Genomic DNA, 23,644 nt, shown 5'->3' with positions numbered 1-23,644 from the left:
AGCTGGGACAAATAAGGAGAACACTATAACTAAGAACATTAGATCTACACAAATAGCATTTAACTGAAATAGAGAAAAAATCCTCTTACTTAATCCAGTTCATCAGCTCCACAGTGTCTGGGTCATAGAATTCTCTCAGCTCTGATAGTTCATCCATTATTCCTGGCCAGAACTATAATGGAAACAAAATAGAACAACCTGAAGACAGAATGAACCAAACAAGTTTTGCTTGAATGTATTACTTCCTCTTAGCTGGCAAATAATCTTGTCCAGCTCATGGGTAAATTGCAAGACTCAAGAGTATCTATCTACTCTTCCTGGGAAGGAGAGGTGGCTGTCACTGCAGGATGAACACACAGTTTCAGAGTTGGAGATCTGCACTCCTGCCAGATAACCAACAGGACCAGAACTGCCCATTGTCAAAGATGACAAGACAAGGAAAGATCCCAGGAATTAACATTGGAAAGGAAATATAAAACTAAATTTAAAAAGGCAGGAAACCTGTATCAGAAGTAAAGATTATTAGACATGCTAAAGATGCTATTAATGGTATTTCAGAAATTTGAATTAAAAGAGAACCACTGAAGGCAAAAATAAAACTCTGACTGAATGACAACAACCAATAGGCCATCAGGGGAAAGCTTTTAAAAATTTACTACAGACAAAGAATACAAAAATTAAATCCAGAGGAGAGAAAAAAGGATGGAAACTGATTCTGAAAAGCTTAACCCTCCTGTCCAAAAAGCTAAGGGAACAATGATTTATTTAAGGGTTTATTGTTTAAGCCAGTGAATATTGCAGGGCAGAAGGGAGCAATTAAGGAAGATAATGACAATGCTAATGACAGATTGCTGCGCATCAGTCATTACTACAGAGGATGTAATGGTGAAACCTATTCCAAACCTGCTTTCTTTAGATAAGGACTGTTGGTGTGAAAATGGAAATGCTACAGGAGAAAGTCTAAGAAAACCCACCTGATAATCTAAAAAGCCATTAATCATCCCATTTTAATGCTCATCCAAGAGTTCAGAAGGAATCTGAATGTGGTGCTGCTGAGCCCCTTAGCAAACGCAGGCGTTCCTTCACTAAAACTGTAATTACGTGACAGGCTTGGGGGCAGGAGGTATAACTGGGCCAATTAAGATTCTCACTAGTGTACCTGCTTACTTAAAACACTTGGTTCAAGTACTCCTGGCACCTCCCAGGTGGAGCCATGGCAGCATCACAACCGTGGGGAAGCTTTGGGAAGTACAACAGTACAACAGATGTATTTCTGCTCTTCAGAAGCTCTCCCAGAGATTAGTAAATTCAGCTGTTGTGAAAGGAGATTGTGGAGTCTCATCATCAATCAAAATTTCCTCTCTTCATTACTAAACTGCCTGGAATAGCTACACATTCTGAGAGCTTGGAGTCCTTCAGGGTGGTGACAGAAGGAATGGGCTCTGCTTTGCTTTTCAGTCATATAAGGGGGCATCCTGTCCTGTCACCTCCTGAGGAACCAGTGGCTGTTCCACCAGTGCTACAGCTCCCTGCTCACTGCTGGGGCTATTCCATGGCATTCACTCTGTAAAGGTTTTTTAAGTCCCAGTACTGCAAGTTTTGAGTGAGTACAGGCAGTTTCTACTGGAGGAAAATTTTGGTAATGGGGCTTGCTATTAGTGAATTGAAAAATTCCTAGGTAGCACTACACCTCATTAGTAGAACCAAGAGAAAACTAAGGTACTTCAGGAGTTCCAAATACAAGAGAATGACAAATAAAAAGTAAAGCATATGAAAATATGGACCAATAACACTGAAAGAACTTTGTTTTATAAATCAAGTATATGTCAGATTGAGAAAAAGTCTGGTGACACCAGGAGAGGATAAAAAGAACAGATGGAGCACATACGGGATGTAACAAACTGCTCAGAAGAGAGAGGAAAATGTGAAAGAGGTTTCCAGCTTGTAACAGTGCTTGTCTCTGGGGTCAAAGTCTTCAGGAAAAGAAATTGGTTGTCAAGTGGCTTAAGTTAGCCCTGAACTGAAGCTGTTCATGCAGCCAAAGACTGCTCAGATCATGAGTATATGTTCCAATACTAATAAATGTCCATGTTTGGAGGAAAAGGACTTGGGCATGACGAAGATAAAAATGCAGCTGCAGAAGTAACAGGAATACAGAGTTTTTACTCTTAGAGAGAAATCAAGATTATTTGGCAATCCTTGGAATTAAAATGCTCAAGCTCAGGATCTCACCTTAAGTACCTATAATTTATTCAGAGATTACTGACATGCAAACACAAATTGATGAGCATTATTGTGAAATTAAAATACAATGAACACAGAAAAAGGTGAAGTCTACCTGAGAAGTGTAAGAAGCAAAACATAAATACTACTTGGTACTGCTTTTTGCATGTGTTATCTGCAGCACAGCTAAAGCAGGCATGGAAATACTTCAGCATTTTCACTTTATCTGAAAGATGTTTGCACTGTAATAATGAAAATCACATGCAAACAGGAATACAGATGTCTTACAGGTCTCAAACATCCTGTACCTGAAATCTGAAAGAAAGCCAGCATTGTAGCTGCATCTGCACCTCAATAAATTATTGTTCAAGAGATGTATTTGGGGCTGTAGTAACCACATGCCTCAAAAGAGGCTTTCATTGTCTTATTCAGGATTAGGTTAATAATCCCATAAAAATCCTATTTTGAGGAACTGCACTGAAGAATAGTTCTTCTGACTAATGTAACAGATAATGAAACACCTAACTGCCCTCCTACAAATTCAAGAGAACCAGCCCTCATGGCCCTTTAACTCTGTGGTGTACAGAGAAACTGCCCCTGCAATCTGAGCAGTCAGTGACTGAACAGAGAAATTCTTGTCTGGAAAAGAGAAAGATAAGTAAGTCTCTGTTCCAAAAAATGTCCTTCCACTGTGTCTTTATAAGGTTTTAGAGAGAGAATATAAAACCACATTCTTACAGATGCGATGGGTCCTTTCTGGATCTCTGTTAGAATTCCTGTCTGACCACTGCCAGGGCACCTGGGACAGGAGCCTTTCGGGTCCCTTCCAGCTCAGAATATTCTGTGATTCCCTCAGGCTTCTCATCAACTCTTTCAGCTTTGTAGAAAAGACCACAGAGTGATCCACTCTTCTGGTATGGATCAACTGCAAGAACTTGCTCAACTGCAAGAACTGACTCAGGACAAAAAACAACTGAGAGGTGACAAATTTCTCATTCCTACTGAGAAATTTGAAAAACAGTATTTTTAATGTCAATAAAAATTATTTCCTATATTTAGAAGAAACACAAAAATGATGCTTTTCAGGCAGACTGAGCACAACTAATGACTGCTCTACAGCCCATGAAATCAGTGTTTCTGTTGACTTCAGAATTGAATGTGACAGAATTTAGGAACTTCACATCTGCTCATGAAGAGTGGGAGGAAAATTATTCCTAGTGATCTGTCACATTAGACTATCAGAATGTCATGCTCCTGGTATCCCCCATCTCAGAAGAAATGGCATTGTTTCTGTCATATTCGGAGATGATGAAAATGGCTAATGACTTCCTAACTGTCACATCAGTGGACAAAAAAGAGTCTTCTAACAGAACAATAAGACAATTTAAGGGGAAAACAGTATTTTTTTACTTTTTGTTTCAGTTTTGGAGGGGGGAACACAATACTGGAGTGAAGTCTATTAGCAGCTTTCTTAACTGCTTCACTACTGCCTTTTGAACTGGAACAATGAAATGAATCTCGTGTTTTGCTGAAGGGAATTAATTTCATCTCAGACTAGTTATTGCAGAAACAACTTCCCCATCAAAGCAGACTGTGAATTTTTTGTCTTTGTGACTACAGATTAAAAGAATGGTTTGACCATTAAATCAGTGTTCTAAATCTCACTGCTATGACAGACTGATAATCTTGTACATGTTATTGATTTAGGTATGTTTCATGCATTTACATTTGTTTGAAATAATAATGTTCTGTTTCTGGAACAGACAGAAGAGAAACCATTTAATAATTCCGAACTTTAAAACATACGAGATGAGGCACAGCAGAAGAGATTATGATTATTTCTGCTCCTACAAGAAATCATGACACAATGTGAAAATCTCCATTTTATCCACAACTTAGTTAAAACCAAAAGAGACAACTCCCATTTCCATAAAATTATGCATTTAAATAGCACCTGTTACTTACACGTACAATCAGATAAACATTTGTATCTATGTACAACTACTTTGGATCAAATAAGCCCAACTGATCCTTCACAGACAATTCCACAGGCACAGCTATCCTTATTTTTAAAATTCAGTTACAATTCTTGTATGTAGTTACTAATAAGACAACCATTCTAGGAGAAAGGAAAAATTTCATGCAACTAAAATATGCCAAAACATTGATAAAAATTTCTTACCTTAAATGAAATGTACAGTAATGTAATTATTGGTATAGAATACTTAATCACCTGTGTCTATGAGAAATTGAAAAAATAATTGGTTATTTTGATGATACATTTAATAGACTTAATTTTTAATGTATTGATATCTGAAATATTTAACACATAGTGGAATTAAAGAGATTGAATTTTAAGCCCATATTCTGATTTTATTTTCAAGTAAAACCCTAACTACAGACCCATCACAAAAGATGGATTTATATCTTTAAATCTATATTCTACAAGGTGGAAAACACTGTCACTCAATATAATTGCAAAGGTCTTTTCAGACTGCTGATGATTTCTTAATATGGAGACTTTTTTAGTAAAAATGAGGTTATTTTTCATAGCCACATCTATATTGCCATCTAGTGTATTCCAGTGGAATTGTTTAATATAGAAATCACCAGAAAATCCATTTTACTTACTAAATTTATACAAGCATCCAGCAGAGATACCTGGTTTGAGAGAACTACAAGCAATATTCAGCCCTGAGCCTTGACTTGGTTCAGATGCAGCCCAAAGCCCAGCGGATGAAAGGCTGTGATACAGTGCTCACCCTCTGGGATGTGTAGAGATGGAGACACTTCAGGATGAGTTTCCAAACCTCTGTACTGCACAGGCCAAAGGATGCAAAAACACACATGTGGGATGTCCAGAGGTACTTCATCCTGGAAGAACACAAGCTTTTCATGATCATTTGGAGCTCTGCAAAGCTGCTTGTGACAGCAGTTAATGTCTAGAGAAATTCTGAACATGGCTTCCTTGGACTTTCATGCCTCTGAAATAACTGAGGTACAGGACTGACACTGCACTTTGCTATGCACTCTTGAGAACATCTCTGTTCCCAGACTTCCATTCTTTCTGGCAGAACTTTGGGAAATGCCTCAGTCTACAAGTAGAAACACACCAGGGAAAGAATGAATGCTCATGATCCTATCAGTTTGTGGTCAACATATTTTACACTTCTATAAATATATACTCAATCATCTGAACAAGCCCTTAGAATCAAGAAAATATACCTCATTGTGCTTAATGCCAGACATCCAAAAAGAACTGTGTGAGCTAAGCTGTAGGCAGCATCAGGCTTCAGTGTCACTGTATATTCTTCCATTTTGTCCTTAAAATGGACTTGATTTGAACCACTAATTGAAGAAAAAAAAAGTGTTATACGAAGTTCTGTAACATATTTCAAATAATTATCTGCATTTTAAAAAGCACAGAATCTTTCTGGGACCAGAAACAACAACCATTGATTGCTATGAGCCCACAACCTTCTATTGTCTTTATGATCTAATTTAGCCTGATGCCACCAACTTGATGCAGCATCAGGTATTTCTTTTCATGTGCAGATTTCTGGGAATGCAATGGGTTTAAATCAACTGGATTAGAATGAGATAAAATTCTTTACAGCAAGGCAAGCTTGGTTTCTTGTTGGAAGCAGCTATTCCCATGTTCAGAGGGCTTTTGATGAGAGTGAAGAATTTAACTGTGATTTGTGGGGTTGTGCTGGTCTGTCTGGATGTTACCAAAGCCACAGATTGAAAGCAGAGTTAGGGAAAATGAGCCCTGAAGGGAGTGGTTATTGCTTGAGATGTCTAGCCTTGTGAATATATGTGGAGGTCCCTTGGAAAAAAAAAAAAAAAAAAAAAAAAAGCTGCTTCAATTTGTGGGGTTTTCATGATTTTTCAGGGCAGGGGATAAGTGAGATAAATGCATTAAAAAAATAGGGACATGTTTGGGATTACATCTAGGGTTGCAGAAAATAAGAGCACCAGAATCTTTCTTTTTAAAATCGACTGATGCAGTAAGTTTTTAAAGAGGCTGGCTGAATACTACCAAAATTATTTACAGATTACTGGCATTTGACAATTACTATTGTAATGTAATGTAATTGTCTTGGATACTCTCCCTTTCTCTTGCTCTCCTTTTTATCCAGTCTTCCCTAAAATCTCTGATAGTGACACTGGTCAGGTGACACTCCTTGAGTTTTTGCTTAATCAAGTTTTATATGATCCCTTCCACCTTTTGCCCAGGTACAAGTAAAACTGAGAGCTCTATAATGAACCATTTTTTTAAAATAACATTTCTGTCTGATTGTGTTCTGTAGATACCTCAGAATCCCACTGATTAGCTCTGGGAACTGCCAGCAGTGATGCACAGTTACAGCTCCTGTCCCTTCACACAGATCACAAAGTTCAGCACAGACTATTCCAGCTCATTTCTGGGCAGTTTGAGGGTAACACCTGGGAAATCTGTGATTTGGGGTGCTTTGCACAGGGAAAATGGGATGAACTAAAGAAACTAACAATGTTTTAGATAAAAACATCCTTCCCCTGCTTTCCCACATCCCAAAAAACCCAACCAACATTATACATACTGCAAAACTTCAGCAGCAAAGAGCTTAACTGAATCTAGGGAAGGATGTTCCTTTGGTTCCATTTTTAGATTCAACAGGAAGTTACTTATTCTGCCTGATTTCTCTCTCATACACCCCACTCCTCAGTAGCTGTGCAAAGCAATCCTGTATTTGCTGCTGTGTTCACCTGTCAGCTCCTCAGCCAGCTGAAGAAAATAAAATTGATAAAAATGTGAATTTTCTTAAAACTGGATTTACCTGAGGTTCCGAAAGGCAACAATTACAGCTGCTACTGTCAGAAGGAAGAGAACAAATCCATAGATGTAAAAAAGTAATGTACTGGAGAGTCTTGAGAAAGTATTTAAAGGTAGCAAACCAAAGGCTTCTTCACAAAGATACAGGTTAGCATCAAAATCTCTAAAAAAAAATAAACATCTTTGTCCATCATGTATTTCATGACTTGATGTCAAAAAGGATCGAAGTTTCCTTTCTTCTCAAGAAATTATTAAGTCACAGTTGTGCAGATTATTCTTAGGGCAAGTAACATGAGGGAAAACTGATTTATTGCACACATTTGAAATAGGAACAACCTGAAGGCTTCAATTAAAGAAGTCAAACAAAAAAGCAAAACTGCAGCTAAATCGTACCTTGTTGCTCCAAATCCAAATTTTGCTTTCAGGAATTTGAATATATGCTCATCTGACTCAAGATTAAGAATTTTCTACAAAGGGGGGAAGAGACAGGAAATTACATGTTAAATATCAAAAAAGATGCACAGTAAACAGCTTTTTTTCACTTAAATGAAACTGTAAAGCAACACAGGCTTACTAAGATGGGTGCTTTGCAATGAAAGAAGCATTCAGTTTTAACTGCATTCATTGAAAAGAAAATTCAGTGATACACTTTGCAAATGCTCAACAGTATAGATCTACAACTGACAAAATTACAGGTGAGCTTCAAGTTAACAGAAATTATTTGGTGGCAATTTATGAAGTTTTCAAATCCACATATCAAAGATTAGCAAAACTGTCTTTAATTTCTAAAATGCAGTTTCTGAGATGCAGAAAAATCTCACTGCAGTTTTTGTTTAATGATATTCCTGTAGATGAAAAACAAATAGCTTTTAACATAATACAATACGTAATTTTTGATATTAAAAATTATTTGCCTACCTTAATGAATTTATTTATTAGGAGAGTCAAGCACAAAACTAGTAGAACATGGAGGATAAGTTTCCCAAGCCTATCAAGCAAGCCACCCTTTTTTAGGTTTTTCTACAAAGAAGAAAATATTAGTATTTCAGTCCTTTTTTTATTTTAATGTATTTGGAACAAAAGCATCACAGGCTATTTGAAACTGCTCATCTGCTAGTCCTGAGCAGCACCAACTCTGCATTAGGGTCATTTAAGCAAAAATAGGCACAGAACCAAGTACCCAGAATAAAGATATACTTCTTGCACAAAACTGAAGGGACAATGTCATAAAAGCTTTGATCTCGTGATCTGGTAGTTTTGGAAGCAGCCAAACAGCCTTTCTTTGGCAGCAGCCCTAGTGCACTTACAGAAGTTAGTCCCTGATTTCCACAGTCTTGTGTGCCTTTTGAAATACCTGCTCATTACACCTTCCACTAAACATGGCAAAGGGATCTTGTGGCTCTCTCAGTTGATAGGATTTTGAGCAATTTTCCAGTTACAAGCTCCAGATAAGGTGCTCACAGGTAACTGGGAATAGGTGCAGACAATAGGAATGGCCCTGTAAACTCCTTTACTGTGGTCAGAGGCTATCACCAATGCCAGAATCAGAAAAAAAAAAAGAACCATAACTACAGTAAAAAAACCCTAATCTTTGAAAGAGACAATGGATTTCAGGAAGCTGAACTCGACATGAGCCTAGCTGTCCTAGTTGTTTCAGATTATTTTGTTGGAGGCAGATCCACAAATTCAAGCCAAGTCCTGTTGAAACAGGTGTAAAGTCCATTTATGCAATTTTTTTTTAGGATCCAAACTGCAGCTTGCACAGTCATTAATGTTAATAGCAATCATGGAATTATGATGTCTGATGTGCTTGGTTAAGCTGCAGTTAGTGTAATGGAATTCATTATTTGATCAGGCAATGTTTGGGTTGCTGTATGCTATAGTAATTCCTCTAATTAGTATTGCTAAATGAAAATTATAATGCATCTAAATTACTTATTCACACACACACACAGGCACATATATAAAAATACTCTTTATTTAGTACTAGAGAAATATTTTGGTACCTACCTGGATTGTTCTTGCTATTAAGACAGAAACATTAAAACTTATAAGTAATGACCCAAGAATCATAGAATTGAAGAACTGTAGGACACAGACCAGCAGTAACCCAGAAATCTGAATGATATAGAGCCATGTAACCTGTAACAATAAGGAGATTTTTATGCCTACAAAACTTTACAGTCATAGGTGCAGTAAATCTTGCAGTAAATCATTACATTTAAAGCCATTACTGTATCCTTTTTATATTTACGTCCTGAACTACTTAGGTTAATATTTTATGCCCATTTTATACTTAAGGAAGCCTGATCCTATAATCAAGCAGATTAACTGCTGATTATAGCTGATTATAACTGCAATGTGAGGAAAATAATAATTACTTAATATTTGGAAGATGTCTATATCTTCTTCAGTCCATGAGGTGTTTCTGTAGCCTCTGTGATGTCTTTATGATTAGAGAGTTATGGCTCAGTGCAGTTCAGCAAACAAACATCACCTACCTTCTCAAACTTTTCAGTAATAGTTCAGTATAATCCCTTTTGGGTTATGCTAAACTATTATCAGTGCTCAGCTCACTGTAAGCACTAAACCCCAGCTGATTTTCTGACACAGTGGTACCAAAATATACACTTTACCTCACACAAAGGTCCCAAGTTCAGTCTTGTATAACAGCAGTGGTATAAATCAATATCAATGAGCCCAACAAACTCCAAGAGTTCTAAGCAGTGCTTTTTTGAAAATGAGTACAGACACGGTGGTGTGGTGAGTCTGTTTTGGAATAACTCACGATGAAGCTGGTAATTTGCTGACTTTTAAGGCAGCTGACCAGTCACATTAAATGTTGACTTCAGCTTGCAGCTGCTGATATAATGAAGAGTTCAAAAACTAAAGTAAGCCACATTTATCTTGATATGCAGGCACCATACTCATTTTCAGTTAAATTAATACAATCAGTAAAGTTCAAGTCTGCTTCAAATTTAAAATTAATTTACATGAATTACTCTTCATTTTCCTGTAACCTTTCCTAAAGTTAGAACCTTTTTCAACCAGTGCAAGCTTTCAGCATGCCTAAAATGATCTTGGTAGAATTTCACAGCAATGTTAATGTCAAAGACAGTTCTTTCATCTTCTACAGTACATTTCTATTTTGAAAGACTGACTGTCAATGATCCCTGACCTTCTTAGTAAGACTTGTTTTATTTTCTGGCTTATCCAGCTCAGCAACACAGCAGGGGCAATGCTGTTATTTTGTGGTGAATGTCAATGCAGGCAAGACAACTGCTTCTCCCCAGCAACCTGGTGTTCTGCATCCTCCTCCTGTGTACAGAGCTTGGCCCTGACTGGCAAATGAGGATGCACAGTGCTTGAGGCAAAATTCATATACTGCTTTGACTTCAGCTTACACAAAGATTTCCTGTGGTACTTTTTAATTCTGGCAACTTTGAGAGGCCATGCTAAGCTGTGGTATCAGATCCACTGTTAGGATGGTGTTTGGAAGTGTCAAATAGTGTCTAAACAAAAGTAGACAAAAATGAACAAGACATGAACTAGGTTCAAGGGAACAAAACCCAGGAATGGTGTTTCCATTATGCACTTTTACACTTGCAGGGTTTACACAGTGTGATTACTTCAAAGCACAAGGCACACAGCACAACCTGTATTACTCTGGGCATCCAGGCCACTGGTTAGGAAAACACCTCCTAAACTGTTGGCTTTGTGAAGGCAAAGAAACAAAAGTAGGTTCTTTCCAAAGAGAAAGTTACCTTTGCTGTGGGAAGCATGTCCAAGCAGTCCAGTATGAACAATGCCAATGCTTGTATCAGCATCATAAACTGGTTAAATTGCCAAGTCAGGCTAAAGAGAAACGTTGCTATGAATACTGCCATGAGTGTGAGCCTCTGCAAGGAGGGAACAAAGTTTTCTTTTGTAGTTTTCTTCATTAAAACACAGAAGATCAAAGAAAAAGAAACCCCAACAAATCAAACCAAAGCTCACCTTAATCTGGTTTTATTTTAAACCACTTTTAAAATACTGAACTTTCTAACTGCAATAACAGCTTAGAGGATAACAAACTTTTTATTAGAGTTACAAATTCTTGACTTATGCCTGTGTTTTATCACTGTAATAGCATCTTCAAGAAAACAGTGAAATCTTGGATAGTTTCAGACCCCAGATTAAAATGCAATACCTGTTTTACTGTGGCATAAATAGCAGTTACTTGATCAAAATGAGAAGTGGTAACTTAAGAACTGATGGTCAAAGAAAATGGATCACCCATTTGCTTTAATTCTTGCAGATCAGGACAGTTCTCTGTTACTGAGTTTATTGGGTCATACTTGTCAGAAATACTCACTTCTTGAGCAGGCTGTAAATGAGTTCTGAGTAGGTATGTGATGGCTGCTATCTGAACAGCAAAGAATGGCAGTGCCCAGTTCTCCCTTAAAGGAATGGTGAATTCTACCCTTGTAGTATCTACTCTGTACAAAACAGAGAGTTTCACAAATTTAAAATCAAGCAAACACTTGGTGACAGCTTGCAATGCCAGGCATCTTTATGCTGTTTTAACTAATTTATAAAATTGGAGGCTCTACACTCCAGTTCCTTCAACACAGCTGGCTCTGAAAACAAATCACTACGAAGGTTCTGCAAGTTATCCATTGTTTCTGCATCTCAAATGATGTACTTCAGCTTCACTAACTGTAAAAGAACTATACTATGGATTACATCCTACTTCTGAAGCCCAGCTTGGGTAATTTAGAAAAGCACTTGCAAAATCCAGCTTGTGGATTTCCACACCACGGGTCATGTTACTTCATTTTATGGTTTGCAAATACATATATAAGAATATAAGCAGAATATAATTTTCACTGTGATCCCAATGACTTGACCATGAAGACACTTTTATTGCTTATGAACTTTTGGTCATGATTTGAAGCTTCTGAACATAAGAAGTATGTGATGGAAGAATTCCCCAAAGAACGGTCATTTGCAAAACCTGGTTTAAAAGTTAAAAACAAAGAATAATTATTTTTCTTCCAGTGTAGAGAAAATATTTGCTAAAATGGCAAGTAAGCAACATATCTGAGACATGTTCAGCTGGAGGAAGAATGTGTCTAAATGGAATTACTCAGTAGCCTCAGATGTAATTAATCTGGACACAAAGTCTTTATCCAAAACCATTCTATGCACTTATTATATTGCATAAAGTAAACAAGCTCTCACTGTTCACTAATTATTAGAAAGAGGGACAAATTTGCTGCAGATATTCTGTAAATGGAAGAGATAACCTCATGAAAGAAACGTGTGAAATACTGTACATTGCATGTGGCTTTTAATTACTTTTATATTTGGAGAAAGAAACATCTTGCCTCCATACACGTGTAATTATTCTGTAGTGAATGTGCTCGCAGATAAATTCCTTTAGAGCTGCTCATTAACATATCAAACATTTCTGGTAGAACCAAGACTGTACTTTTATTTTCTTGAGTAATTTACAGGTAACAGCCAATGTCACCAATCTTAGCTTCCTGCCAGCAGCTTAATTCTGGCATAAAGCCAGTTCTTAGGTTTTTATCTCCAAACTGATACCTCTTCAAGTGATGAAGCACTAGAACAGCTCAATTACCATGTTTTTTCTCTGAGGCTTAGTGCAGGAGGTGGCTACAGGAATAAGGGGAGGGAGGAGCTGAACTTCAGATGAGCTGAGGCTGTGGAAGGAACCCCTGGAGGCAGGTGTGGGGCTGTGAGGAGACACCTGAAGGTTTTCATGCAGATGTCTTTAACATCTGAGAGATCCTAGGCTGGAGAACACAGGGTACATCACCTGGAGCTCCAGACACATTTGAAAGATGTAGTCCACTTTCAGAGACCACTTTAAGACAAAATTTTCTACTCAAACTTCCAGAACCTTTAAAAACCCAGTCTGATACGTCAGCTCATTTCTGATTATTTTCTAATTATTTTTTGTTATTTAAACATTCCTTCCACTTTCTGGCTAATTGGAGAGAGGCCTTAGACTTTCATGTTTTGTCCAATTAATTGTGCAATTAAAGCTTTAATGCCTTACCTTTGAAACTAGGTAAAATTTTAGAAATATTAAATGTTTAATTTCACTTACCTGTTTGTAATATACCAGCAAGCTGCCAACAACCCTGAAAGCCATGTTCCACTAAGAAGCCAGCTTGTTACATACAGAGCAATGACATAAACTGCCTGAAGTCCAAACAAAGTGTAGATATAAAAATAAACAGGCTCTAGGTATTGCTGTAAAACACAAGAATACTGATGTTGACATTAAAACACTCACAGGGGGGATTATACTTAGTATGAATTAGGTTTTGCTTTTACAAATTAAAAAGGTATCAGGAATATTTCTAATTAGAAAATATCTACAAAGGGGAGCTATGATTCACTGCGCAATCTTCATAATGCACTTACAATCTAAAGCCATAAATAAATGCCTACCTGAATTGGAAGAATCCTATACAGAATGCTGAGAAACACCTCCTGGTAAACATTCATTCTTTCAAGTATGTTAATTGTCCTCACAGATTCAGTTTTATTGTCATATACTAAACCATGTAAACCTTAATGATAAAGAGAAATTGAAATAGGAGATTGTCATTTTCCCCCTCCATCTTCATTTGAACAGTGAATAACTTTTTCAAAGGTATTTTAGGATCTCTCATCAGAAACTGCAAACTCTGAGTCAATGATTCAGAACATATTACCTCTGAATCAACATGACCTTCTGAGGTCTTCAGCTTCCCCACTTCAAATGTGACTCACAGTGCTAATTCAAGTACTGTATATTTAGTAGTGTATAAAACATTTATTTTTATACTTCCATCCCCAGCATAGAATCTGTGGTACATTCTGGATCCTGAGAACTGTTCTTGGCACTACTTTAATCACAGGTGAAGTTATTATTGAAAAAATGTGTAATATAAGCAAAATTGCTAAGGAGCAACAGCTAAATATCTAGAAAACATGAGACTGTCTGAGAAAGCCCCATCACTGTATATGATTTGCTTGGAAGCTGCTCGTTGTGTCACTTACTGTCCAAGAATTCAGCAAAAAACACTGCCCCTTCCCAGCAATAGCTCATACCTCAAATTAAACAAGAGAAGAATAAAAATGAAAGTAATAAACTGAATAAACCAGCAGCTGAAACCTGAACAGATATAAAAGTTGTCCCTCAAAGTGATTGCCCTCATTAGCATGTGAAGGTGTGGCACAGAAATCAATGCATCATTGTGAAATTTATTATGTCCATAACTTAGTGGCTCCCTGGCATAGGAACAGAATAAATCTGTCTCCAGTGCAACTGTTACACTATCTTTCATAGTTATGGTATACTTTGTTGTCAATTATATTTGGAAAAAGAAAACCCAACCAAACCCACAAACAGTCAGCTGCAAAACTTACTTTACAGTTTACAATACCTTGCTGAATGGAAGCAGCCTGAATCATCTGTTTGTAGTAGGAATAATAAAGTCCACACTCGGTTCTGAATGAAATTTCTCTTTCAACCTCCTGCAAGTGAAGTTTAACAGTGAATTCACTTTCCATTTGCTCTTCACCATCATCCAAAGCTGCCTTTAGTGCCAATTCCTGCAGCACCAGAGAAACTGACCTGCACAGGGGCTTCAGTCCTCGGGTTTCATATTCTAAGCAACTTAGTTCAACCAAAGGGAAACGTACATGGACAACTGAGGGTGAGAGGCAAACGGCTGGGGTGTAAATGACTCTTTTAACTGCGGAAATGCACAAGCTTTTTGTGATTCTGATTTGCTGCTTGGAGACATTTTGGGCATTTCGCTATTTTTTTGCAATATGCCAAGCTTAGACTGGCACAGTGGCCCACAGCTGGACTGCAAAGCTACATATGCCTGCTTTGTGCATTTAACCTTTTCTCCCAGATGTAGTTATCCCATTGTGTTCCATGGCTTTGCCAGCTCAAGGCTCCATTAATTCAGAGTGCTGTGAGGGAGCTGCACCATGATGTCAGGGATATTTCAGCTGGCAGGGGATGCTGCTGCCCACTTGTTCAACACTGCTTCTTGCAGGAAGCCAGCTGGCATCACTCTCATTCTTGAACTACAGGTGAAAGGAAAAGGGCCTCTTTACTGGGCTTTAGGGCTGGTGAACTTCTTATTTCTAATTAAAAATGTTCAAATTATTTAAACTAGGTTCACTTCAAACCAGGTACATTTCAAACAATGCCTTTTTCTTGGCTAATATTGCAGCAGATGGGGTCTAGTAAGATCTGAAAGTTTTTTGCTTTGGAATGCATTTCCTTTTGTTACCTCATTAGTTGTGAAGACCTAATGAAATTTAACAAATCCACAGCTTTGGGCAACCACATTAAAACAAAGATGGCATGAACAACCAATCTGATGAGAACTAGCAATTGTCTTAAACAGAATTGTTCTGTTTTTAGTGATCTTTTCAGTAGTTTGTATAATAACATCCCAGCAAATGTATCTCCTAAGTAGTAACTTAGAAAAGGTCTCTATCCAGTTAGAAAAAGTTTATACTGAGATTTGAAAATCCAGTGAAATCCCTATATGTGGTATATGCAAGTCATTAAAAAAATTGTGTGATTTATAAAAATAACCTTATGAATTCATCTTTCTGTACAAAAGAATGTTACTGAAATAACAGAATATTACTTTTTCAGAGACTTTTATGAATGCCAATCTTGTTAATGCAACCTTGCACAGAAGCTCAAGACTTTCAACTTTCTCATACAGTCCCAACTCTTATGCTGGAGCAGAATCAATTCCATTTTCGAGCTAACATAAAGCTTGACAAAAAAATCGTGTTCTTCTCTGCTGCCCAGTACAGGTTCTTATCTCAAAGGATGTGTTTTATTGAAGTCAATTGTTGACAAGCCAGTATTAGTTCTGGTCTGAGAAAAGTCAATAGATAAAACCACAAGTGATTCAATCTACGTTCACAATTAAACTCTCACAGCTGCCCTCTGACACAGAAATCATCATCATACCAAAAGCCACACACTTAGCAAAATTAGAGGGCTGGATTTTAAACAAACTCTAGTTTCAAATTCATTACTACTGAAAAGTTTTCTAATACCAAAAAGTAGCTGACTCTTAAAGGCTCATAGGAAAAAAAAAAGGGAATGCTAACATTTGGAATTTATTAAGGGGGAGAGAGGAGTCACAGAGGGGGATCTAATTAGCAAAAATGCATTCAAACATGATTAATTTGTAATCCTGGCACCAGCTGTATTCAACCAAATGCTATACTTTATGAGACAAACACTAGTGAGTTTTACATCTGTTTCATGCTAAGATAACATCTGTTTTATTCACTGAAAATACTTTTCCAGTTCTACAGCAATTTATACTTTTCCTAGCATTCCATGTCAACAAAAACATACAGACTTATGGGTAAATATTGTGAGAGCACATGCTTATCTGTCTGTATATGCACTTTGTGAGGCTGTAACAAAGAAGTTACCAGTGTTCCAAGGGAAAAATAAAGAACACATTCCTCTGGGACACAGAGAGCTGCTTATTGTTTCAATTTATGCAATTGTATCCTAATAATATTAAGTATTCACAACCTAATACAAAGGACTTTCTCTCAAGGGCAGTGTAAAATTTTAGAGCATATGATTCCTCAAACTCTTTAAGTAAGTCCTTCAGAAAGCTGAGCAAGCAGCCAAAGTCTGAGTTTTTCTATAAATAATGAGTATAAATAAAGCTCCAAAAAATGAGCAAAAAAAAAACCCCAATTTTTTTTTTTTTTTTTTTTTTTTTTTTTTTTTTTGAGATAGCTAAAACAAAATTTGTGTAACTGAAACTATTTGTTATTTTTCAATTTAAGACCAGGATGATCTGAAAATTTTCTCAACACACAGCAGCTCTCAACGTTCCCAGCTGAGAACAAGCCTTCAGCAAACGTATTTAATCTTTGGGCAGCTCTCCTGGCTGGTAACCTCAAGCCCATCTCCTTGGGTGGTGTGTTCCAGATCAGATGTGATCCAGAGCAACAGTACCCCTAGCTCCTCGGCAGGCACATCTGTGCACAAGTACTGCCCAAGTCCTGCATGCCCTCCTTCCCTTCACGCCTGAGCATTCACTTTGTGCAGTTCTCATCACCTGTTTTTCTTCATAGTCATTGTGTATGGGGCTGGAAGGGACCTGAAAGCCCATCCAGTGCCACCCCCTGCACTGTCCCAGGCTGCTCCAAGCCCCAAAGTCCAACATGGCCTTGGAAATTTCCAGGGATCCAGGGGCAGCCACAGATTCTCTGGGTTTGCATTCAAAATGTAGAAAGGGAAAATATGAGCGCTTCACAGACTAAATCCTGGCATTCCTATCCTGAAAGACTTACAATCTTATATTTTCATGCCTGACTTCCTGCAAGCAGCAATTTTATTAAAGGAAAAATCAGTATCAGTACCTAAATGCTTACTCAGAAGGGATGAAGAAGAAATGAATGCTCTGAAGTTTATCTGTTTTTCTTACAGTATTAATTTGCTACATGGCCTTGGCTTATTCCTGTTCAAAGTGTCTTTAGAATTTGCAGTTGAACAAGCAATGGCTTACAGGAGAGGTGGCCCCCCATTTTGTGATTTGCATAGCAGATTCTGTTCCCAAAAGATGCTACACTGGAGGGGCAGTCACTAAACTGCTACTGAAAATCACTGAAAATAGACAAGCCATTTCAGATGTGTTATGCCAGAACATTTACAGAAAACTGAGAAAGGATTTTTGGATAAGAAATCTGTTTTGACTTCCACCATCACAAACAGAAATGTTTGTTGGTTTAATGTATATGAGAAGGGATTCAAAATTTTTTCTTAAAAATTAGTTGATCAAGATAAGTGATTATAACCTGTGATCCCTGCTGGAAGGGGACCCACACACAGCTCCTGACTAGGTGTCATGATATGCTGAATCTTTTCTCTTTCGGGATTTTTTTTTTGGTCATTCTTTCAGGAAAGCTTGAAATAAAAAAATAAAAGGAACAGTTGTGTACTTCCTTCATAGCATAAACCACTCTTCAAGATGTCCTTTTTCAGTTTTCCTGGTGAGAAAACAATTGTACATCTTTCTCCTGTGACCACGGCTAATGGACAATAGCAGGCACATTTACCAGCAACAAGAACAAGCCTCGCACACAGAGCAGCAGCTGAAAGCAATGCACTGTTGAAAGCCATATTCAAAATACAGCAGAACAGTTTAACAACAACCAGACAGTTTTTCTACTTGGGTGAACCATTGCTGGAAGACACCCAAATCTGAACTGGCTTTCGATGAATTGCAATTGAAATTACAGAAAGGCAATCACTGCAAGTGTGTGTGCAAGTCCTGACTCCAATTATTTAGGAGTTAGGAGTCATGACTTTGCATAATAAACTCTTTTTACTTCCCATTTTTAGGGTTGAGTTCAACTGCATACTTTTTAAATATGCAGTCGTGGTGTTCATGTATCAGTGGGGTCTTCAGAACCAAAATTCCACCTTTTACACCTAAAAGGTGCAGGTACAAACATCTGCCTGGTGCAGAAGTGTCAGAAAAACACTGCAGACCTTCTTCAAATAGAAGAGTACCTCCATATAAAAGAAAATATGACAAAACAGGTCTCCCATTACATCTCTGTATTAATTAAATTGCTACACAGACCCTTCTGGACATGAATTCTTATAATCTGACTAACTGTAGCTTATTGGATGAAAGGAACAAAATTCAGGGGAATAATAATTGTTATATAATTTTTGGATCATTTCAACAACATAGATCTTCAAATATGCCCCATTTACAGCCAATTCAGGGTGACTGAAATTAGTAGTTTAAAATACATGGAAATAGAACTGATTTAGAGTTTTTCTTTTCTATGTTGCAGAGCAGTGATGATGCTCTACTGTATTTCACAGGCATGGGGATTAATAAAACACAGGATGTGCATTTGTAATGCATCCATTTATTCTATGCTATGTTTAATGAAAATATAATAAAATGAGATGACCTCTGCATTTCACTAATCAAGGCATGCAGTAATTGTGGGGCAAGGATTACACTACAGTTCTCCCTTTTGAGAATCTGGGCAGGGGTATGAACTAAAACAAAACTTACAGTTTTCAAACTTTTGGAAAGTTCAGTCAATATCTGCAAAAATAGATGCTTTGGCCAAACTATAAAATGCTAGAGAAGAAAGCACCTTTTCCATTATTTTCCATGTGATTTTGGAGGGTGTTCTTTCTATCTTTCTTACTATATAGTATGTGCTGTAATGAAAAGATTAGCCAGTTGAGCAGTGCTGGAAAACATGCACATAGCTCTGGAGAGACCACACTCCTACACACAGGCACAGAGACAGCTGTGGATTGTTTTACAGATATTGGGATGAGCCCTCCTGCCTCAGCTTTGCAGGAAATTTCAGATTCTTCATATGCACTTTTCTCTTCCCCTGCTACTCCTACAGCAGTATTTTGTTTGAAGTCAGCACTGTGTAATCTCCACATGCACGCTCTGGTGGAGATCACATCCCTCTAAGAAGGGACACTGGGAGACCAGAGACTGTCTGCAGCTCTTTCTCCTTCACCCTGCTGCTAGATAAACTCAATGCTTCTTAAGATCTTTCCACAAAATTGGCTGAAATTGCTCTTGTTGCAGTGTTACCAGCTATCCATCACCTCCATGGCATGAAATAACAGCTACAAAGACAACAGAATCCAGACTACAAAAAACTAGAGGGGTTTATTTCAATTTTGATACCTAGTGACATCCTAGTGTACTTAAAATGAAAACAGTAATTATCAAATAAAATAACTGTTTCACCCACTGAGGGGACAACTTCATGATAATTAGAGCTGCTTATTTCAGTCAACTCTGCGCTCCTCTGGGTCAGTCTGACAGAATTAAAAGAGATGTATCCATCATGTTCATACATTGCCACAAGCCCATGCCTGCTTGTACTTGGAAATATTCAACACCTTGAAATTAGTCACTATTTGCTTTTGGAAGGAAAATGCAGACCCAAGGTGTACCTTCAATATATTGAGTACAGCCTCTCTATATAATCAAGGGAAGATAAGGGTGGGCACAACACGGTGTTATAGGTATAACACAACAGCAACTGCTGAAGCAAATGCAAATGCTTTGTATTAGGGGAATATAAATGTTTCTGGGCCACAAAAAGTGTGTAGCATAGAAGAGACATATTGCAAGGCAAGTATTCCAGTTAAATAAATGTACTCTTTGAACAACACAATACACAGACCTAGCAGAATGGATCTTAGGCATTTGAAAGGGAAATGACTCACCTGTTCTTTTCTCTGGTTAAATTTAGCTGTGGGTATAGCTGCATTATTTTCTCTGCAGTGATTCTATGAAAAAACTAGTCAGTCCTGGGTCTTGGGAATGGCTGGGTTGACATTAGTGAATGGCAGAAATATGTTCTGATGTTTGCACATTTAGGATGACATCACATAAAATTAGTTTTGAATAGCAAGAGACTTTCCCTAAACTGTATAACAAAATTATATTACAACAGTGTAAATACAATTCAAGAACTGTGTGCCAGGATTGTGCATACATTTTCTTTTAACTGTTGGTTTTTATTTTAATTTTAGATTGCTTTGCATAAAAGTAAGATGATTATAGAAAAACATACTGAAAATATGAAAATATACTGAAGTAAATGTTGAAATTCTACTGTAGATAAAGATCAATTTTTGGAAGAACCATAGCTACAACTCAGACAGGAGCTCTCTAGCAATATTTTTAGAGAAAAAATTGGGGACAGGTATTTATAGAACTGATGAAGCATGGTGGGAAGCACAGCTTTTTTTTTTAAATTGAATTTTTAAAAATGAAATATTCTGGTCTTGAGCGGGTTGCAAGACAAATACCCCCCCCCAAAAAAAAAGAAATTTCAACTAATGTTCATGTTAATGCTCCACAAAACTACTGATGAAACTAGGAAAATGATTGTTACCTTGATATTGGAAAACCACAGGTCATTTTCATGCAGTGTAGCCACATAAACAGAAGTAAGAAGTCCAAGACAGATGGCAACAATTCCACCAAGAGTTATTGAGAGTATGCTCCACAGCTTTCCACCTGGATGATCTTGGAAGAAAAATATTTCAGTCTGTAACTGTGAAACATATTACTGACTCTATGGGGATTTTGGAAAGCCATTTTTCCACTGCCTATGCTAGTACAGTTCACATTCTGCAGGTAACAGGACGTCTGGTTTTAACACATCTTGTGTTTTTATTTTCTCATATAAAAAATCAGAGTATTTTATTTACATACAAAGTTAAGTAAAGTGTGCCTTAACTGGCATACTTTAAATTTAAGAACACAATGATCCTATACAAGTTTAGCTCAACACCATAACTAATTTGTAAGTCTGAACTGAAATATCTTCCAGAACTTTTTAAATTCAAGCAATACAGCATGACTGATGACAAAGCAAGAAATTCACAAGAAAGGTCTAAAAATAGCTGCCTTTTTGGGGGGAATTTGCTCAGTTTTTGTAAAAACAACAGCAAAGGTTCAGAAGCCTCACTAAATACCCACAAAGAGACGGAACAGCAGCCAAAGCAGCCTTTGGTGATGGTGTCATGCTCTGAATTGCAGATGGGCTCCTGCTGACACAGGAGCAGGGGCAGGGATGGCGTGATGGCAGAGAAAGGATGGCTTCTGGCCTCCAGGCCTTCACTGTGCACTCACGTTCCTGGGGGCTTTGTATTTTCAATGGTGATGTAAGGTTTAATATGGATTTGTGATCTGGAATTGTATCTTTGAAATGGCTGTTTCATACTGTGTGTGACATCTGCTTAAGGGTTCCAAGCATGCAATTCCATGCAACTTGAGGGGTGGGCTGCAGAGAACTATGACCACTTGTTCTTTCTGTATATAGCCTAAGTGTGTTTGTGCAGAATTTCCTTTCATCTGCCCAAATGCAGAGAAACATTTAGAATTTAGATCAAAATATCCCCTAAGATAAGTTAATCTAAAGATCCCCCCAAAAAACAAGGAACTCTGTCAGCTCCAAAGCTATAATTCCATACAAAAATGTTGTCAGAATTTCATTACTTAAACAGATCCTGGAATTAAGACACTTAATGACTCTCTTTTAAATTTACCTAACCAGTTAAATTCAGATTTTTAAGTACATCTCATCAGTTGTTTTCAAATCCTTTTATGTTACCAATTATTTGGACAGGGATTCTTTGAAGAACTTTGGATGGCTACATACCAGCTGATAGTGTGTCGCCAATAATAAACTGAAAAAATTGTTCTCACCAATTTAAATTAGGATTTTAAAACGGAGATAAGATTGACATGGAGACCCTCTGTCTCATCCAATTAATCTTGGTGATATTCAAGTATGGAAATGCATTTGGCACATGCCTAGCTCTGAGCTGTGCTTAGGACAGATCAAATCCAAAACACTGCTAAAAAGCCAGAATGTCACTTTGTTTTTCATTACCCACCAGGCAGAATTTTCCCATCAGGCTTCACGTTTGTCTCCTCTGAAGGCTGATCTTCAGCTGCTTCTGTGCCTTTTCCAACCCTTCTCTGTCTTACGGTTGTCATGGTGTCAGTCACTTCAATTCATTATTCTTCAGCCTGACTCCTAAACGGACACACACAAGCAATGCATCTTCCCACCAAAGCAGTCACTTGATACTGTTTGAAATATGTGAGAATAAAACCACATCTTACTGCCTTTAACTTCTAGAACTCTACTGTACATAAAGGCTATCTTATCTAAATGCAAGGTTTTTCTTTAAGTCTGTACCACTCAGCAAATTAAAGTACATTAAAGAAAATATTATCTTAGAATTATAAACACTAATGTTCACCATTTTACATACTCTTGAACAGGTTTTCAGAATGATTTGTTATTTTGACTGCCCTCAGTTTTTTAGCCCTTGACTCAAAACACACACCAGGCTCCCCTTTTTTAAAACGTCTAAGCCCTTCAAAGAAAAAATAGTCTTTTCAGCCTATTTTAATTGGGTGCCTAAAATATGAGGGCAGTCATTTAAATCCTGACTTTCAGGAAACACCCAAAAAAGGGGGTCAAAAGATGCAAAAACGATGCCAGAGGACACTTGTGTTATAAAAAACTAGAAACAGCGTTAAAAGAGCACTCGCTGTTTTCCACGCTGTAGAACCTGAGAACACCTCAAGGCCAGCGGCTCGGCCGGTCCGGGCGCTGTCCGTGGCCAGGCTCGGAGCGCGGGGCAGGCACAGCGCGGCTGTCACCCGGCGTCTTTCTTCAATCCCTCCTCTCCCTCCTCTCCCTCCCTCCGTCCGTGCCCGGCGGCACCGCCCGCTCCATCCCGGAGCAACAGCTGCTCCCCGGCTGCAGGGAACGAACGCCTCGACCACACAACTTTGTTTAAAGCTTTCGCAGCGGATCAGCTTCGCCTCCTCCTCGCACACCTGGGAAACACGCGGGGAACGAGGCGAGCTCACGCTCCGCAAGAGCGGCTTTGTAGCACACCTGACAATTAATTAACAAAGGCAAGATGCTCATCCCCACCCCGCCGGCGGTGCCAGCGCTCCCCGCACGCCGGTGCCGCAGGGCTGGGCTCCGCCGGGGCGG

General features: G+C 38.0%; 1 protein-coding gene across 6 annotated transcripts in view; it reads right to left on the bottom strand.

Annotated features, from left to right (window-relative positions):
* Positions 1–23,644, bottom strand: part of DPY19L3 (dpy-19 like C-mannosyltransferase 3) — a 34,896-nt gene that overhangs the window by 10,964 nt on the left and 288 nt on the right. For 3 of the 6 annotated variants that reach the window (XM_041426401.1, XM_041426429.1, XM_041426447.1), the window contains exons 2-16: positions 22,524–22,666; positions 21,014–21,147; positions 14,485–14,575; positions 13,505–13,626; positions 13,158–13,303; positions 11,394–11,517; positions 10,804–10,938; positions 9,050–9,181; positions 7,958–8,059; positions 7,433–7,506; positions 7,044–7,202; positions 5,449–5,571; positions 4,986–5,097; positions 4,406–4,462; positions 90–172 (exon numbers count right to left, since the gene is read on the bottom strand). In XM_041426401.1, the coding sequence (XP_041282335.1) occupies positions 90–172; positions 4,406–4,462; positions 4,986–5,097; positions 5,449–5,571; positions 7,044–7,202; positions 7,433–7,506; positions 7,958–8,059; positions 9,050–9,181; positions 10,804–10,938; positions 11,394–11,517; positions 13,158–13,303; positions 13,505–13,626; positions 14,485–14,575; positions 21,014–21,147; positions 22,524–22,626 (1,697 nt within the window). In that variant the 5' untranslated portion in view covers positions 22,627–22,666. Of the gene's footprint in view, positions 1–89; positions 173–4,405; positions 4,463–4,985; positions 5,098–5,448; positions 5,572–7,043; positions 7,203–7,432; positions 7,507–7,957; positions 8,060–9,049; positions 9,182–10,803; positions 10,939–11,393; positions 11,518–13,157; positions 13,304–13,504; positions 13,627–14,467; positions 14,576–21,013; positions 21,148–22,523; positions 22,667–23,644 lie in introns of all 6 variants that reach the window. The other 3 variants (XM_041426421.1, XM_041426411.1, XM_041426438.1) reach the window with 3 other exon arrangements.

The sequence above is a fragment of the Onychostruthus taczanowskii genome, unplaced genomic scaffold (assembly GCF_017590055.1).
Source record: "Onychostruthus taczanowskii isolate IOZ18803 unplaced genomic scaffold, ASM1759005v1 scaffold113, whole genome shotgun sequence".
In the NCBI taxonomy this organism is placed as follows: Eukaryota; Metazoa; Chordata; class Aves; order Passeriformes; family Passeridae; genus Onychostruthus; species Onychostruthus taczanowskii.
This window is presented reverse-complemented; position numbering and strand designations above follow the sequence as displayed.